Source organism: Hoplias malabaricus, chromosome 18, assembly GCF_029633855.1.
Source record: "Hoplias malabaricus isolate fHopMal1 chromosome 18, fHopMal1.hap1, whole genome shotgun sequence".
Classification (NCBI taxonomy): domain Eukaryota; kingdom Metazoa; phylum Chordata; class Actinopteri; order Characiformes; family Erythrinidae; genus Hoplias; species Hoplias malabaricus.
The window spans coordinates 16,928,202-16,947,089 of NC_089817.1; the positions used below are offsets into that span (position 1 = coordinate 16,928,202).

Here is an 18,888-nt window from a genome sequence, read left to right on the forward strand (position 1 = left end):
GAATTAACTGAGTGAACACCTGACTGATCAGAGAATAAACACATCAAATCATGAGCGCTGATACACATAGAAAAGTGAGTTGGCTTTTAAAAAAAAAAAAAAAACTTTAAATAATATTTATATAAATGAAGTTCTGTAAATCTCAGTGAATATTCAACTTATAATATGCTTACTTTAACAGAGTGGTTATGGAAGTCTGTCACTATAATCTCATTCTTGTTGTTGACAGCCACAAAATGAGGACCTGAACAAAAAAACGCAGTTAGGGCAGGGAAAGGAAAAGACAAATGAGTATGAGTGCTGATGCCATATGATCCAACAGAAAGAGGGTCTTCTGGGTGATTAAGACCAGTCAGTAAACATATTTCACTTATCAACAATCTTTGGGAACACTAAATCGTGGGTTCAAAATCAACCATTCAATGGCTTGCAACCTTTCAAAACGACTGATTCTGAAATGTGCATATAGAAGAACTGTCACTGTCCAAAGAAAACCTGGTATCTCTGAAAAAGTAGGTTTATAGGAAAAAGAAATATAAAACATGATTTCCAGTAAGAATAAAAAATAATCATTTTAAACCATTACTAAGTCACACTATATACAGAATATCTTTCATTCATTCATTCATTGTCTGTAACCGCTTATCCAGTTCAGGGTCCGGTGGGACACTTTTGAGTCTCCAATCCACCTACCAATGTGTGTTTTTGGACTGTGGGAGTAAACCAGAGCATCTGAAGGAAACCTACGCAGACACAGGGAGAACACACCAAACACCTCACAGACAGTCACCTGGGGTGGGACATGAACCCACAACCCCAGGACCCTGAAGCTGTGTGAAAGCGACACTACCTGCTGCATGACCGTGCCACCCTACAGTATACATGACATTTCGAAAAACATAAAAAAAAAAAGGTTTTCTTATGATAGAATAAAACAACATAAATAACATCTATGGACTGATTGTAATCAAGACCAATGTGATTTTACCTAGATCAAAAAATGCGATGTTAATTTTATAAAATTCAGGCACGAATGTTAAGCACAACATAACAGTGAGCGTTGTGCTCCATACTTACTGAACCCAGGGCCAGATTTACTAAGCTTTTGCTCCAGTGCAAAGTTTGCACCACATTTTTCTAAAAGGAAATAGGGGACAAAAACAAACAAGGTCAGAGATGAGAGACAAACCAAGAGAACAGAATGCCTTCCTCCACCTTATCACAAAAGGCAGAGCAAGGACATGGACTGCATAACAAATCCATGTCAGAAAAAAAAGACTTCAGAGGGATTAAGAGGGCAGCACACCACATGCACTTGCTCAATCATGAACAATCCAGGTTAGAACGTGAAGTAAGCAGGAAATGGCAATGAATAAATAGTGATAAGCTGGGAGAACAGGCCTTAAAAATAAAGGTGAGGAATACCTGAGCTATTCATATCTATAATCCTCTACATATCTTATTGTAGGCTAAAACAGTGGTTTCTCATATTGGTTCTGTAGAGTGCAAAGGTTTTCACCAACCTAATTTGCAACTAGAGCTGTGAAATTTTTACAATAATCAAACAGAAATAAATTCATTTATTTGCCCAAATTCAACTATATAGGAATATTTTGTTCTGATTTCAAATGAAGTGCATTTTTATAGGTGTTTGTTATAGGTATGGACAAGCATTCTTCATCATAATGTAATTATAATTTTCAAAAATTCTATTACATTACTAGCTGGTCCACAAGAACCACTGCTCTAACAGCTTTTTCCTCATACCAGCACCCAAGCCAGGCAAACACTGATTTAATCATGTTTTAAGCCCGTTTTGGTAGTAGCCAACTAATCATGTGTCATGTGATATGCAGTGTGTGGAGCAATATTAAATTAACTGCACAAAATGAGTAAAGACTGAGTGAGCTGACAACAGGGATGGATTTGTAACACGTCAGAAATGTTGGTGGCTGTTTTTGCAGTTTGAGCATCACACAAGCAGTTACTGACATCACAATATTGTCTTGTGATTTGGACTAATTACTTTCATGCAGTGTGAGTGGATGATTCATGTCTGCCTGGCTTAAAAACTAAGATTCATAAACTTACAATCAACACTATTAACAAAACATGGAAACAAATATTTTAGGGAAAGCGAGAAAAGTAGCAACATTCCTTTACACACTGGAACTGAAGCCTGGGTAAATCTGGCCATTGAAACATATTGTATCAGTCAATTCAACATTAGCATATTCAGTGTCTTAAAACAGTGCACGCTGATGTCAGAATCGTATATTATTAGACAAAAAATATATGCATTGGACATATGTTTAGACTGATATTTGCTGTATTTATTCCATGCTAGAAGAGAAGTTTGTTAGGCAGCACTGGGTTATTATTCAAAAGGTCTTTTAATTAACTTTTTGTAATCATACGAAATAAATGCAATGTAGGTGACCATTTCAATATATTTAACACAATGACAGATATGGATACAAAATATATTGGAAATTGGCATAGGCCCACATTTCCCATGTCAAGACATCGGAGGTCATTTATAGTTCGATCTTTGTGTCTGTAAATTAAATATACAGTCTTTCAAACACATATTACTGTTCATCTTACAGTAAATTCTGACAAAATATGGCATCGTCTGTTGAAAATCAACAGTTCATGATTGACTCCACTGATTTCCAGGACATCAATCAATAACCGAGGAACACTGATTTGTACACCAATGCTGAAGCATAAAGAGATTTCATGGTCAAGAGTGCACCACTGATAAACAGATAAATGCTATTGTTTGGTCGATATATCTTCTCTAACTGTGTTTTTAACATCTGAAATATCAGAATTCTCTTTTACAGGGATTTTTCAGCTGCAAGTGTTTGTTTTATGTGAAGCAGGCATTTAAGGTCATAAGCATATCAAAACACTGAAACTAGTCTGCCATTCATTAGGTTGATTGTTAGAGAACACGCAGTTGTTATAGTACAAAGCAGGGGGATTTTGTGTGGCATGAACAACCTAAGCACAAACCCACACACTGGCAAAAATTATACTTTTATCCATTCAAACAAACTCAGAACTGCAACAGTGAACTTCATTTTACAAAAATCTAAAAATATCTTAACAAGCTGTTAGTCATTCCCCAGTACCTGCAAACTGTCTGTCTGTGGTTCCCCTGGCCCCAAACTTGGTGACCAGTTTTCCATTCGACTGGAAGATAAAGACACAGCAGGCCTTGTTGTCCACTGCGATGATGTGGCCATTCCGGTCCACAGCCACACCCTTTGGCCCCATCAGCCTCCCAGCTCCAATCTTATTCTATGCAGATCAGTAGCCCAGGCAATTGGAAAAGATATAATACAAACGAGGAGAAAAAAGAAAACTATCCAAATGTATTCAGCATACACACCTAAGTTCAGTTCATGTTTTGTACATGAAGCAATTTTAACATCACAACACTTAAACTGTATAAACAATTACAAATTTCTTCAAAGGGCATGTCACACTAAGCAAACATTTTTAAGTTCATATGCTGACGCTTTATTGTCCATTAATTAAACTAACTCTATCACTTAACACCTACCACAAAACATTATATAAAAATCATATTCCACCTCACCTTAAACTTCCCGTCTGAGGAGAAGATGCTTATCCATCGGTTGTCATAGTCCGCCACTATGATGTCTCCATTCATGTCTACAGTAACTCCTGTAGGCCTTTGCAGCTGTCCAGGAGAACGGCCACGCACTCCGAACCTCAGCTTGAACTGTCCATCATTAGTGAACACCTGCAACGAAAAAAAAAGTACAACAAAATCAGGTCCTAGCAGGCAATGAAAATGTTCTACCCTTTCTACCTTTTTAAAGCAACACTATGTTAGACTAGGTATTTTTGATCCTGGTCTCCCACTACAGTCACAGATTGTAATTCGCTTTCTTATTACTGTCATGAAAACAAGACACATTACCACTCTCACACCCACCCACCAGACAACTCGGTACGTAAATTTGTTGATAAATAGAAGGATACAGAGCCAACACAGACAACTTTGGACACAAAAGAAGCATGATGTCTGATAAGGTAGAGAAGTATGACTGGATATTAGACACAGCTTTATTTGTTATACTATATGAATATAACAATGACAAACTTTTACATTTGCTGAAATACTTTTTGAGTTTTAAACCTATTTAGATGGCACTGTCTGGCTAGCAGCTAAAGCTCTGGGGAAATGGGCTGACTTAGCTTATGGTCAATAACTCTACCAAAGCAAAATATCAAGCAAGTGCAACAATATAAGTTATTACTTACTAGTCCAACAAACATGTAGCCAACTCTGCATCGGTCTTGCAACCTTATATCTCTCATCTCATGATAATGACTAAAAGCCAATCCTAGATTTACTCTTGTCCGGTCATGCTCTCTGTCTGAATGTTTCCCTGCACCATATATAGTGCATAGTGTAGGTCATGAAATAACCGTTTTTGTACTCACGTAGTGCATTGTATGTCGAATTATTTTAAAAAAATTATATTGAGATATAAGCTTCTCGTCTCCCTGTAAAACTAGCGTATGGTCTGGGTGTAGTAAACCTAGGTTGTTATCTATGAAGTGCACAATATAAGAAGTATGTTGCTTTTTCATGATATAGCCTATTTTGTTTCTCCTTTCCTCCAAATTCATTTGTCTGTGTGAGACGTGACATAAAACGTTATGTAGTTCTCGTGGGAGGTTTCCTACTTGCCTACTAATGTTAAATAATGCAATTTCTACTATTCTGAGCTCAGAGTAGCGACAACATAAGGGCTATTCTCATTATTATATGTCGGTGTATCACAGTAAATTTGAAGCTGTAACGTTGAAGTAAAAATGTCACATAGTGTTGCTTTAATTTCCCATATCCGTTCCATATTGCATGACCGACAAAAAAGCATTTCACATTTGACCGGGATCAAATTACTCCATAAACTTGACTCACCTGTATACACTGGTTGTTGCTGTCAGCCACTACGACTCTGCCACTGTTGGAAGTGGAAATGCCTTGGAGGTTAGTAAACTCACCCTTTTCCCTGCCTCTTGTGCCTGGGATGCAAAAACAGAGAAAAACACTAAAATCATTTCAAGACAAGTGACACCAGTAAATATGAAATATATAAAAATTTCCTTTGTGCTGGGAGCAAAACGCAGGAAGGATTAACAGTTAGTCACACACCCTACAGATCTCATGTCAAATGGTGAAGAACATAATAGCAAAATGTACTTGAAATGAGTTATTGTCAGACATGTCCACTTGTTGAGAACACTTTCAGAGGAATACTTTTATAAAAACAAACATTGGAATATCACAAATAAATGGATAATTGCACTGAAAGAACAGGTGCAATTATCTAGGGGCATACTCCAAAAAGGGGTTGCAGCCATGTTTAAAAAAAATTTAGCAAGGGAGTTCAATGTTGTTTTTTTTTTTTGTTGTTGTTTTTTTAATTGGAAGAAGAATCATTTAAGCAAACAGATTGCTCCTTTAGCCTAATTTAGCATTTTATTAATACATTTAGTATATTATTTAATATTACAAAAACTACATTTAAACTTTTCCCTTCTTATGAAGATTAATTATTGCCTACATTAACCCATAAAAGCCCAGACTTACTATAAAGCCCAATTATGAGAAATTTAAAACAGACCAAAGAAACAATGTGGAACAATTTTTTTCCCATTTCTTACAATAGTCTGTAATTAATTTTGAGTTTAAGCCCCAATGTCACAAAAATATCCCAACAATAGTTTTGTAACTTGTATTTTAATATTTGGTTCTTGAAATGAAATCAGAATTGGTCATATGTAACACAAGAGGTGTCACTAAATCATTTGCCTGATTTTTAGAAACAAAAATGTGCTTTTAACATAAGCATTTATATGTACTCACCAAGCACATCATCATTTAGGGGGACCATGATTTAAAGTGAAGGATAACTTTCGGGACCTTATAAAGGGTTTGTGAACACCAGTCACCATGGGCTCTCATGGGTTATGATTTGTAGCTTTCTTTTCCAAAAGAACATACTGAACTATCAACCAGAGGTGGCTTCAACAGCTGTAAAATTTGAGAGCCCACATCACTAGGGGTTAAACAGATGGAATACATTTCTCAGTCATTCTATCAGACTTTATATACATTTGCCAAAAAGCATTAATATATAAAGCTGCATGGTTTAGAGTTTGAAAATATGAAGGAAAATGAGGAAGAATATTTTGTAATTCACACTGTGCTCTTCCACATGCAATACTGCAAGCATGTTGGAAGAACATTTTTTAAATCTATCTATCTATCTATCTATCTATCTATCTATCTATCTATCTATCTAATTATATCTTCATCAGTTTAATGTTGATTCTGATTCATCCTCAAGTATCCCACCCATGGAGCCTGGCTATCTTTTCGAACAGTGTGTTTGTGTGACGTTAAAACATGAAGACTCAAGACACGGTGCAAAAACCTGCAAATAAGTCAGACCCACCAGTGAATTTTGACAGAAAATTTCAGACTCATAAAGGACTCGTGTCTAATCCTACTTTTTACAATGTAACCAAAGAATTGTTATATTGTGCAGTTTTTTGACCCACAAGTTGCCCCAATAGAGGCATGTATTAATTGTTAATTATTAATAGCTACATGTATTAATCTGAGCTTCATTCAATTGACCTTCAGTGGTCTTACCTACTCTGTAGATGAGCTCATCCTCAATAGGGTTCTCCTTCTTCTTGGTTGTGCTGTACATGCTGGAGGGTCTGCGTACTGCTTTCTGTCTTATATGGCCTCCAGTTCCACTGGGTGACTTCACCCTCCTCTTTACGTCATCTGGAGACTGAGGCACATCAGAGGGTTTAACAGCACGGAGCCTGAAGGGGCTTCCCCTTATGGGCTGGCCATAGAGCAGCAGAGATATGGAGTACTCCCCCTCGCTCCGTATTGTGTATCCGACCTCATATGTGCCGTTCTTATTGTCCACCACGTCTGGCTCAGCAGCCCGTGCACCATCATGCCCCGTTATTTCTGCTTTTAAAGCCGCATTTCCAGTCCTCACCAGTTCTCCATCTTTATCTTTAGTGGTAACAGTGACAGTGACGTGTTGTCCAACGACGGCATGTCTGAGACCCTCCCCTGTGGCCACACTGGTGTGTCCCACTGCACTGGTCGTTAGCAACACGCCAAGATTCTGGATGGAGCGCCGGAGACCATCAGTCTCCACTTGACACTCCAAGTGTGCATTCTCATGCGGCCGTTCAGGGAAGTCATGACGGGCGAGTGCGCTGACACGTTCACTCATCTGCTTCTGCACCAGCAGCACCTCGGTGGCACTACCATGGTTCAGAGCCTGCTCTGTGAAGCTGCAGCTGCTTTGGATGTTCTCTTTGCCTTGCTGCAGCAACGACAACTGCGTCTGCAGCACCTACGCACAAAATCACGCAGACAAGAAGAGAAAGGATTTCAAAAAGACCCTACAAATTTGGATAAATAAGAAGTGTACATTAGAAAAATACAAAAATTTGAACAAGAACAAATATGTATCTGCTGTTCAAAAAACGTCATGCATCTTCAAAATGTCTTTGAAGCAAAAGGCAGTTCTTAAATCTTAATTAAAGTTAATGTATTGTACACATTTATATGGTAAAAAGCACAGTTAAATGAGTTCAAAGAATGCAGAAAAAAGCAGTAAATAAACAAAACATTATGTTTTTCTGTGGAAAGTGATTGTATCATGATCAAGGTTGGAATGTGAGTATTAGGAACATGTTTTCAAAATACAGAAATTGTGTATCTGTGTGATGGTATGGTTAAGATTTTTACATTTTTATATCTCTAACAAACTACATGAAAATAGATTAAAAGAAAGTTAAAGAAAGAAAAATAAATAAGCTCAGGTTTTGTAGCATTCACATTAAACTGAAACTGAAATGATGAGATGGTTACACATATTTGTACCACCTGAACAGTACAAGGACAAATCCAGTACTGCTCTGCAGTAATTTATTTAGAAAGAATTACACAAACACAGCAAAAAGCATTTAAAAAGCCTATTCTTTACTTTCATGTTAACAGAATCAGATGACACTTCATGTCTGAGGGCTTCTTGCACTGTAAGCACAAACTAACCAAAATATAATGGGAATTTAAATGTAATGCATATAAAAATAGTGTATAACATTAGTAATGCATGTTACATAAATGATAAAGCCAGGCTTTCTTACATCATAAACCTAAAAAACCAAGCCCATCAACTCTCAGGGAGAGCTTCTGATTTGCAGGCGAATGGTGGAGATTAAATGGAGATGGAAGGAACAAATGAACAAATTTCATATTCATAAATACACACATACTGAATGAAGGGGGTGGTGTAGAGTTATATGTAAACCCCTTTTAAAACAGGTGGAAAAAGGTCTTTAAGAATTTCTAAATAATATTAAATATAATAAATAATATTAAAGTAGATATGAATTTTAGGGGCTTAACTGATGTCCAGGGGGGTCTTTGACTGCAATCCTACAGTAATGGGGGCAAGAAGATTTGCAGAAGTTCATCAGCTAATTATCAAGCTTTGTAACAGCTGATAATGATTATAATAATAATGAATCACACATTTATTACCACTCAAAGGATAAAGCAAGATTTAAAAAATATAGATAGATCAACTCTCATAAAAAAGAAGTCATGATTGTTACTTATTCAGCCACATGATACAATAATTTAGGTTTTGAACATTTCAGAACTCTCTGGAGAGCATCAAATCACTATATTGTGTAAGGAAGGGTAATCCAGGACCATGACAGGGAACCTCTGATAGGAAGGGCTGGAACCATGTATGTACTAAATGCATGTACTGACATGAATGCACAAGCATGATGCATTTTCTCAAACAATCCACAAGATGGCTCCCTAATAGCTTGTTCAATTTGATTCAGTTAACATTAATTCAAAATGGAAGTATGTCATTGTAACTACAGAAGCCAATATTCATAACTCAACCCTAAAGCTATTCTCAAATAAACAGATTCTATAATCTAACAATGCTGCAAAAATCAAGTCATTGAGTCTATTTTTGTGACACTTTCATATGTGGTCATCAATCTCAGTTGATAGTCCACTGGGTTTAATTACTAGCTTTTTTTTTAGATGCCTTTTATTGAATTCTAACATCAGTCTCTACTTTGGTTTCTGTATAACATTTAGGCACTATTCAAAATTCTCTTTTGTTTCCCTTTATTAGTAATTTTTTGAGTTTCTAAAACTATCTGCACCGCGACCCTGAAATGGAGAAGCGGAAAAGAAAATGTATGTATATATGTAAAACTATCTGTATTTATTCCTTAAGATCTTAAGGCATTTTTATGACACTTTCTCACTAGAGCAGTGGACACAGTTGTAAAAGTCTGATACTAAGATATCTGAAATTAACAGTGACTCATTTTCCTAATGTATTCTGACCTTCTGTTTGGCGCTGCAGATGTTCTCCAGGTCAGCGATGAGGGCCGCCTTGCGCTGGTGCAACACTCGCTCCAGCTCCTCAAATGTGCCACTGATCTCATTTACCGCTTCATTCTTTCGCTCTATTAGCTGCCTGGAAATTTCATTCACCAGGTCAATAGCCACAGTGAGCTGAGGCAGCCTGCCAATGGAAAGAATAAGGAATTTGTAGGTTTTAAATTTTAAACAAATGCTAAGAATAAGCCAAGTTATGAGTGTTGTTGTTCACATGGTAGTTTTGTAAAATAGTATAGTACACTGACATGTCAAAGGTCATGGAACAGCAGTATGCAAATTATGAAGTAGCATTATCTCAGGGGACGGCTTGGGAATGCTCATACCTGTGTAGGTTGTGAGGTGGTATTTTGTGACTGAGGTTGATGTGAATTATTTATAGTTTGAACGAGGCATGACAGTGAGCACCCGGAAGCTAAAGAATGTGGCATTGACCTGTAGAATATGCGTATGGGCTCTACTGCATTCAATGTGGATGTGATTTCTGCTTGTCTTTTCACATGGAAAACTTCGACCCAGACTCTACCAGTCAGAATCATTCAGCACTTGTGGGCGGACATGGCACTGTCCACTGTGACATTTCCTGGTACACAAGTGACATTAAAGATCAGGGAATATTAAAACCTCAGAACATTCACATTGCCTTGCCATGAGCACACTAGCCAATGTTCAACCACACACACAAGATAACACCTCACATCCAGGTGTGGGCATTCCCAAGCCATCCCTTGATGTAACACCACTTTATAATCAATTTACATACTGCTATCTGATCACTTTGGCATGTCTGTGTAGAGTATAGAATATGTACACCCCTGTATAAGAAAAAATACATATTACAATAACAAAACACGCTCAGTTTCAATTTATGCCACCTCTACATTTGTTGTCCAAGTAGAGAAGCGTGATGTAAAACTGCCTTGAGAACAGATTGGCATATGATTTCACTTAATATATTGACAATCCAATAAAATATGCCTTCACTTTAGCCCTTTTAGACAGAAAAAAGATCTTTGTAAGTTTTTGATGATGAATAAAAAAAAAGGTTTCATAATGAAAAATGATACTAAATGTAATTTATCAAATATTTACACTGATGAACTGTAACATTATATTCCTCAAAATCACCTCCTTATTTCTACACTCACTGTCCATTTTCTGAGTTCCATTGACCAGACATGAGCACTATGTAGTTTAATTACAGACCATTAGTCCATTTCCCCCTTTCACCCTGTTCTTCAATGAGCAGGGTCCCCACAGGACCACCACAGAGCAGGCATGATTTGGGAGGTGGATTATTCTCAGCACTGCAGTGACACTGATGTGATGGTGATAATGGTGTTAATGTGTTGCGTGCAGGTACAAGTGAATCAGAAACAGCAGTGCTCCTGGAGTTTTTAAACACTGTGTCCACTTACTGTCTACTCTGTTAGATGCACCTACCACATTTGTCCACCTTCCAGATGTAAAATCAGAGACAGTAGCTTATCTGTTGCTGCACAGTTTGTGTTGGCTGTCCTCTAGTCCTTCATCAGTGGATAGAGAACACTGCCCACTGACGATGGATATTTTTGGTTGTAGGACTATTGTCGGTCACTGAGGGCTTTAGAAACTCCAGCAGCACTGCTGCGTCTGATCCACTCGTACCAACACAACACGCGCTAACACATCAGCACACCAGTGTCACTATCAGTGCTGAGAATGATCCACCACCCAAAGCATACCTGCTCCGTGGAGGTCCTGTGAGGGTCCTGACCATTGAAGAAAAGGGAGAAAGAGGGCTAACAAAGTATATGGAGCAACAGATGGACTCCAGTCTGTAATTGTAGAACTACAAAGCGCTCCTGTGGACAACGAAGCTGAGAGAATGGACGGTGAGTGCGTGTAGAAACTAGGTGATCATAATATTATGGTTGATCGGTATATACGATTGTGCATCAGTGATCCTTTGGGAGAAAACACTTTAATATTTCCCAAAAATAAAGAGCTGTCCACCACAGTGATTTGTAAAACACTGCTGTTGAATTGAGTGGTACCTGTTGCGTATGGCATCTAGCTGGTTCTTCAGTGCTGCTTTGTGCTGTTCCAGGACATCCCTTAGTGGGACGGTCACATGCTCTCTGTGTTCACCCTCCGTACAGTCCAAACACATAGCCGTTTCACATGACTCACAGTAATACTCCATCACCTACACAGGGCACAAATCAACATCCCCATTACATTCCATTAAGCTTAATAATATGAAAAAGGGATAGCTAAATAAAGAGATAGCTGAACAATCAGAAACATTTAGATTTGCCCAACAGTAGGGACCCAACAGATGTTCACAGAGCATTGGGGCCCATACACCCTTGTATTTGAAATGGCACATGAGGGGCTTATCTATATTTTGTTTGGAGAAAATATAGGATTTTTGGCTGGAAAGGAAAGGTAAGCGGATTAAAACAATGTCCTGATGTGCAGTGTGATGCTCATGTTTGGGTTGAGATATTCTCAAACTTTGGAGTCTGGAGTGAGAGGCATTTTGGTGCCTTTTTGGGTCCAGAGGTAACTGGGAATCACTGGGCTCAAGGCAGGAACACACTCTGGAGGGGGCACCAGTCCTTCACAGAGTGACACACACTCACACCACATTCACTCACACCTACAAACACTTCTTAGTCACTAATTCACCTACCAACGTCTGTTTTTGGACTGTGGGAGGAAACCAGAGCACCCGGAGGAAACCCACGCAGACACGGGGAGAACACACCAAACTCTTCACAGACAGTCACCTGAAGCATGACTTGAACCCACAACATATGGCTTTTTATAGGATTGCACCCAAAACATATTGTATTGTGATCAAAATCAAATAACACACTGCATTAATTTAATTTCCAGTTCCTGCAGTCAAGACAAGCAAGCCTTCATACAGTTATGAAAAACACATTTCAAAATCATAATTAAAGATTTTACCTGAGCCAAAAAGTAATATGATCAGTGTATTTCAAGTATTTTAGTCTGAATACACCATTTGTCTTATTCTGTCCTACATCTACACAAACCTCATTTTCAGAAATGTTCGGAAACTTTCAATGTCACTGAAATCTGTTAAACCGTGTGAATCTTTATTTCACAGACAAAAGGACCATGAATATTTTGAAATTGATCCATGTAACACACTCGGAAGCTGGGACAGAGGCATGTTTACTACTGGGTCACATAACTCTTCCTTTTAATTATATTTTTTAATCATTTTGATGGTACTAATGGTTGCAGTTTTGCAAGAGGATTTTTTATGCCCATTCATGCTGTATACAACATTTAAGCTTCATGATTCATCATCCATTTCCTATAGGGATAAAAATCTGGATGCCCACTATATCTACAAAGCCACACTGTTGTTACTCATGCAAGAAAGAAGACCTGGCATTGTCCTGCAGCTATAGACATGGAGTTCCCAGGAAAAGACATCAACTTGACAGCAACATATGTCTCTTCAAAATAACAGTAAAACCCTCTGTATAAATGGAACCTTCACATATATGTAGATCATCCCTGCCATGGACACTGATACAGAGGAAAATAATAATAAAAATGAAATAAATACATTTAAAAGTTGCTCAAATACAAAATGAACATGTATATGATGGCCCCATGTGCAAGTTTTGTAATGTTATGCTGCAACACTGACTGTAATTAGCCCAGCTGCTGCTCCAAAATTAAGAGTATATCAAGTGCCATCATTCGAAAGAAGTTGTATGGTATAGTAGTTAAAATCTACAAAAACTTAAGGCATTATACGCCTTCAGAAATGTTCAGCAATCATATAATCACCAGCTCCTTACTGTTCTGTAATTATGAGACTGAATTCAGTTTCTTATTTCAGTTTTTTTTTTCAAAGCCTTCAGTTCCGCCTTAAATGCTGCAGTAGTAACATCAGGTGTTAGAATTGATTCACCATTGGAAGTTGGAAGTTGAAACTGGAATTTAACTAGCTACCTACCAAGACATCAGCGTACTACAAGTGATGCTTGTTATGAAGAAAAGGGTCATAATACACTAAATCTACATTAAAATAATATAATAGAAATTTAATAGTTTTTAAAAGGGAAAATACTGATATTTGTGGATATTTTTTTTTCCAAACAAGAGCTTAGACTTGGCCTAGAGAGCTTGGCCTCTAGGCCAAACTAAGAAATTGGATTCACCTTAATTCTGAATGTTGTTAATAGTGGTGTGGAGAAACTAATAGGCCAAACTAATCACTCATTCATTTTCTTTTTTTTTTTTTTTCATTCATTCATTATCTGTAACCGATGTCCAGTTCAGGGTCACGGTGGGTCCGGAGTCTACCCGGAATCACTGGGCGCCAAGGCCTTCACAGGGCAACACACACTCACACCAATGGACACATTTGAGTCACAAATTCACCTACCAGCATGTGTTTTTTGACCATGGGAGGAAACCCACGCGGACACGGGGAGAACACTGGGCCAATGCCTGGGTTGCCATATATATTTATATACAAAAAATGTACATTTCGTGAATGTTTAGATAGCTAATTTTTAAAGTCACTTAGCGCCTGTTTTCTAATATTAGCGCTTCAGCCTCATGGCACTCAAGGTTTCATATTTAGAGTGGACCATGAATTTAAACACTAATTCTTTGAAAAGGAACAAATATTTTACCAGATCAGCCTATGCCATGAGACCTGCACCCTTGTGTGGATAATGTAAATAACTGTAGTATTGTAATATATATATATATATATATTACAATACTACAGTTACTACAATACTACAGTTTCTAACTCAACACAATGTGCTAGTTTTTAAAAACATCATTCCTTAATCTTTCCACTTGTCAGAGTTTTGCCAGATAGAAGCTTACCTTGCCCTCGTGATTTGGGCAGGAAAGAGGTTTCCCAGCGGCTGCAGCACTGACTGACTCCAGCACGCTGCAGGCCTCAGGACGGGAACACTCTGGATCTCTCTGCAGCACCTCCATCAGATTGGTGATGAAGAAGTTGTTCTGCAGAGCTGCAACACCCTTTTCAGGCAGGATGGATGTCTGTCTGCACACCGGGCAGGACAGTGTAAGAGACTGGGGTGGGATATAGTTCTGTAAGCACCTGAAGGCCAAAGAGGGTAGAAAAAAGGAAGACAGAGATTAGCCAATGCTACAGGATTCTTAAACATAATTTTCCTATTTTAAAAACTATTTTAAAAGAGTGCTTCTATTTTCGGTGTTGTATATCCCACAGAGTATAATTTTAATGCCTTTGCCAGTAATTAAAATAGCACAAGACATCTGCTGACTGAGCTTTTATAACAAATGGTGCTAAATGTAGGAGATAGAGTCACATGAGTTACAATATGAGTTGCTTGTATTTTAAAAGTATATTTCTAATATCATTCAAAAAAAAACAAAAGTGTTTTGTCCACTGTCTCCAATTATTTTATGAGTGTGAGAAATAAAGTACAAATGAATAAATTAGCAGGACGTACCATGAGGAAGGACATGATTAAAAATAAAGAGCAAGAAAGGAAGGAAGAATCAGAATGTGTATGAGAGATGAGTTTGGATGGTGATCAGAAATTAATTTCACTCAATATTCCGCATGACGGCTGTCAAAACAAGGAGTGGCATAACATATCTACACAACTAATGGGCACAGACCACTGGGGCCAATTCACTAAGATACAGGTGGGGGACAACATCCTCTCTGTCAAACTCCTGTATGTAATCAGAGTGAAAAGTTCTTTGGCAGGGAGAGACCATACATACATTTTCTGCAATTGTGTCATTACGTTAACACTTTGAATGTGTTTTATGTGTTTGTGCCAAAGAAATGGGACTGGCTGGCATGACTGGACTGGACGGTAGAAGTAAACTTGAACCCTCCCATTTGGATCGCAAATAGAACTCTATTATTTTTAATAATGAGTCATGAGACTCCTCAAGCATGACTCAAAATAGAACATACAGACAGTGGGCACATTCGCACGATTACATGTGAGCTGACCCAAAACAGAGTGCATTCTGCCTAGAACTGGCATTAAACAGCACTGAATAATAAGGCTTCCAGAGTTATATTTGGTCTATATCTTTTCTGGTTTCAAATAGCGTCTGAAATATTTTATTTACAAGGTGTGTGCATATGAAGCTTTTAATGTTGTGGTTATTAGTGGGAAACCTTTCAGTAAAATTTTTGATAAGCCATAACTTTTAAAGTTGTCATTAAAAAAACAGTGGGGGTTGCTAAAAATAGTATTATAACTCAGTAGACTTATTCAGAAGTCTCACATTAGCACTGCAGCCTAAAGCCTGCTAAAACCTATTGTCTTACACTAATTCTTGTGCAGAAACAAGATTATACAAGCTAACAATTATGGCAGTGGTTATAACTGGAAAACGCAAATATCACAAAGTTAATTTAGTCTTTTCACAAGCCCTCCCATTTAGTTTCTGACCAAACCCACTTGGCACAGCTAACAAAACTCTATTTCTAAAATAGTGAGGAATGAAACTAAACTACGTAATTATAAGGTGTTTTCACAAAGTCTATATTAACACTTGGTGGTGTTAGCATCCTTAACATATTGACAGTAGAAAACAAAATATACTTTTCCACAGCATGAGTGAGAGCAGGAAGTGTGTGAGGAAGCCGTACCTTTCGCAGAATGTGTGCAAGCAGGGCAGGACTTTGGGATTGTGGTAGTGATCCAGGCAGATGCTGCAGACCAGAAACTGCTTGTCTATTTGCCGCACCACTGGACTTGTGCTCCCCGTCTCTCGCTTAGCCATGGTGACAGACATCCACGGAGGGGGCCAAGGGCCAGCACACACCCTAACCTATAACACACACACACAAGGACAAAGACGAGCCTGGTTAATCACCCATAGAATTAACATCACTTGCAGAACAAAATGGATTTTGACCCCTGAAGGCTTAGGGAATGACTTACTGCTTGGGAGGAACCATCTGATACATGGCATATTTTAACTATGAGAAATCACTATACAGAACTCTGCTATTGACTATTGCTGCTTTCCTTCTATGTCATTACATGCAGACTTTTAATGAATGCTGTTGAACCACTGCTAATAGATACCCACAGCCGCCTATGCAGCATGTCCTAAAGCCCTTTTCTAGGGCTGGGTAAAAAAGTATAATTAGAGTGATGTTACTCCATTATATAGATTTAACTATACAGTCATATAATAACCATGTAACCAACAACAGCCAGACTTGCACTGTAAAGCTTAAAATACCATATCCATGGTCATACTAATACAATTGATCTAAAATGGTACCCAATTTTAGTTAAATCCTTATGAACCAGAAGGAGAGCAAAATTTATATATATATATATATATATATATATATATATATATATATATACACACACACCATAATAACCACTCACAAATAACTTAAGAACTTAGAAGAACTCCAGCAATACAGATGAACTGTTTAACACAAACAATTATTCTGCAGAAAAAAAAATATTACATTAATTTCCTTAACAATAATATGGCAGTTTCAGGTTTATGTGCTTTGATGCAATCCTTAAGCCTTCACTGTCTAGGAATAAACTCGGATTACTCTCACCTTCTCTCGCTTTTGCACAACAACTTCTACTCAGGCTTCGGTTTATGTTTCAATAAACACAAAGTGACTCCATAAACTAAGCTGAAGAGAATGAAAGAGTGGGCTCAGATAACGGAGTGCTTTATGAGCAGAGACAAAGATGGAACAACCCACATCTGAGTCTTTTCAACTTTGCTGTCACTCCCTGAGCACAAAAACAAACATGGAATTAAACAAGGAGGAACACAATATGTAGGTTGGAGGCTTTAGATTTAAGGACACATAACTACAGAGTGCTCATAGGCATTATTATTCACTTTTATTTCTAATCCTCTGTCATTCAGACCTCTCAGCAGAGCATGGTTTAATCCTAAAAGCCACAGCAACTCTTATTTACAGCTCACTGAAAGAAGCAAATATATTTTTGGATTCTATAATTTCAACCAATACCACTGTTGTGTTTCTAGTTAGAAACGAGAGGATGTTTTATTGATCAGAATGTATTGTAGCATGTAGTTTTTGCCCCATTTGTTCCATTTTGTTTGACCATATAATCTTTGCAGAATGTAACCCTGGCTTTTGAGAAGAAATATCAGATTTCTTATCAATATTCCAACCTCATCAGTCAGTTCACATCAACACTACACAGATGGCCCTGCCATCAATTTATACTATATGGCCACACTATATTTCTTCTGAAACGAAGGGTATTAATCTGTAATTTGGTGCAGTAACAGTTGTTCTTTAGGTTATGTCTCACACAGTTCAACATATAACAATGCTGAAACATAATACTGAGTAAGCACAGCAAAAATCATGGTATTTTTATTTTACTGAAAATAGTGTACGGGGTATATATATAATATATATAATATGGGGTACAAACGATTCTAGTTACATCACTGGGTTATTACATTCAAATAATGAAGTGAACTGTCTTGAGTGCTTTAGTGTACACCTTAATTTTACCTGATGGGTTAGAACTGGAGCGTATTATGTCTCTTTCTTTTTCTCCCACTCTGTTTCACACATTCCTGCAGCTCAAACTTAATGTAATTTAGCCAGCCTTCTTGACCTAGCCCTCCTCCCCCTTTGACAGGAGCATGGCTGGGGCATTGGACAGGGTGTGAATGTTAGACTCCTGTACACAGCAGCATTTCTAGAATGGCCAGCAGGTAAATCTGTTTGCTGCTCATGGCATGCACAAAATAAAGAGATGAAACTGATGGGACCCTGACATAAGGCCACAAGACAACACCATATTAAAACAACATAATGAATTTCAAACAGCTTCTTTGACCACTTTGGTCCACATTTCCTGCTATATATAATGTGTCTGTATTTGGGAAACATATTGATGAGCTGTCAAAATCATGATAAATTACACTATACCACAAAAAAATTAACTACTGGAGTTGTGAAATGAATAGCTCACATTGATTACAGCTTTACAATAGTACCTTTGTAGAGCTGCTATATGTTAGACAGCAAGTGAACACTTCATTCTTGAATTTGATGTATTGGAAAAAATGAGAAATGTGTATAGGTAACGTCTTGAACGACTGGGACCAAATTGTGATGACTTGATGACTTTGTCAGGGCATCTCAAAATGGGCAGATTTTGTGAGGTATTCTTTGTATGTAGTAGTAAGTATGTGCCAAAAAGTGGTCAAAAAGCAGGAAAACCAATGAACATTTGGCCTGGTCATGGGTGCTCAAAGCTCAATGATGCGTGTGGAAAGCAAAGGTTAGCCTGTCTGACCTGACCCCACAGAAGAGC

The 18,888-nt window shown here is 37.8% G+C and overlaps 1 protein-coding gene across 4 annotated transcripts in view; it reads right to left on the minus strand.

Annotated features, from left to right (window-relative positions):
- The window catches only part of trim3b (tripartite motif containing 3b), a 52,498-nt gene that overhangs the window by 3,074 nt on the left and 30,536 nt on the right, over window positions 1–18,888 (minus strand). For 3 of the 4 annotated variants that reach the window (XM_066650357.1, XM_066650356.1, XM_066650354.1), the window contains exons 2-11: window positions 16,188–16,369; window positions 14,405–14,645; window positions 11,566–11,717; window positions 9,476–9,656; window positions 6,710–7,442; window positions 4,970–5,073; window positions 3,611–3,778; window positions 3,141–3,309; window positions 1,078–1,137; window positions 174–244 (exon numbers count right to left, since the gene is read on the minus strand). In XM_066650357.1, the coding sequence (XP_066506454.1) occupies window positions 174–244; window positions 1,078–1,137; window positions 3,141–3,309; window positions 3,611–3,778; window positions 4,970–5,073; window positions 6,710–7,442; window positions 9,476–9,656; window positions 11,566–11,717; window positions 14,405–14,645; window positions 16,188–16,333 (2,025 nt within the window). In that variant the 5' untranslated portion in view covers window positions 16,334–16,369. The remainder of the gene's footprint in view (window positions 1–173; window positions 245–1,077; window positions 1,138–3,140; window positions 3,310–3,610; window positions 3,779–4,969; window positions 5,074–6,709; window positions 7,443–9,475; window positions 9,657–11,565; window positions 11,718–14,404; window positions 14,646–16,187; window positions 16,370–18,888) is intronic. The other variant, XM_066650358.1, reaches the window with a different exon arrangement.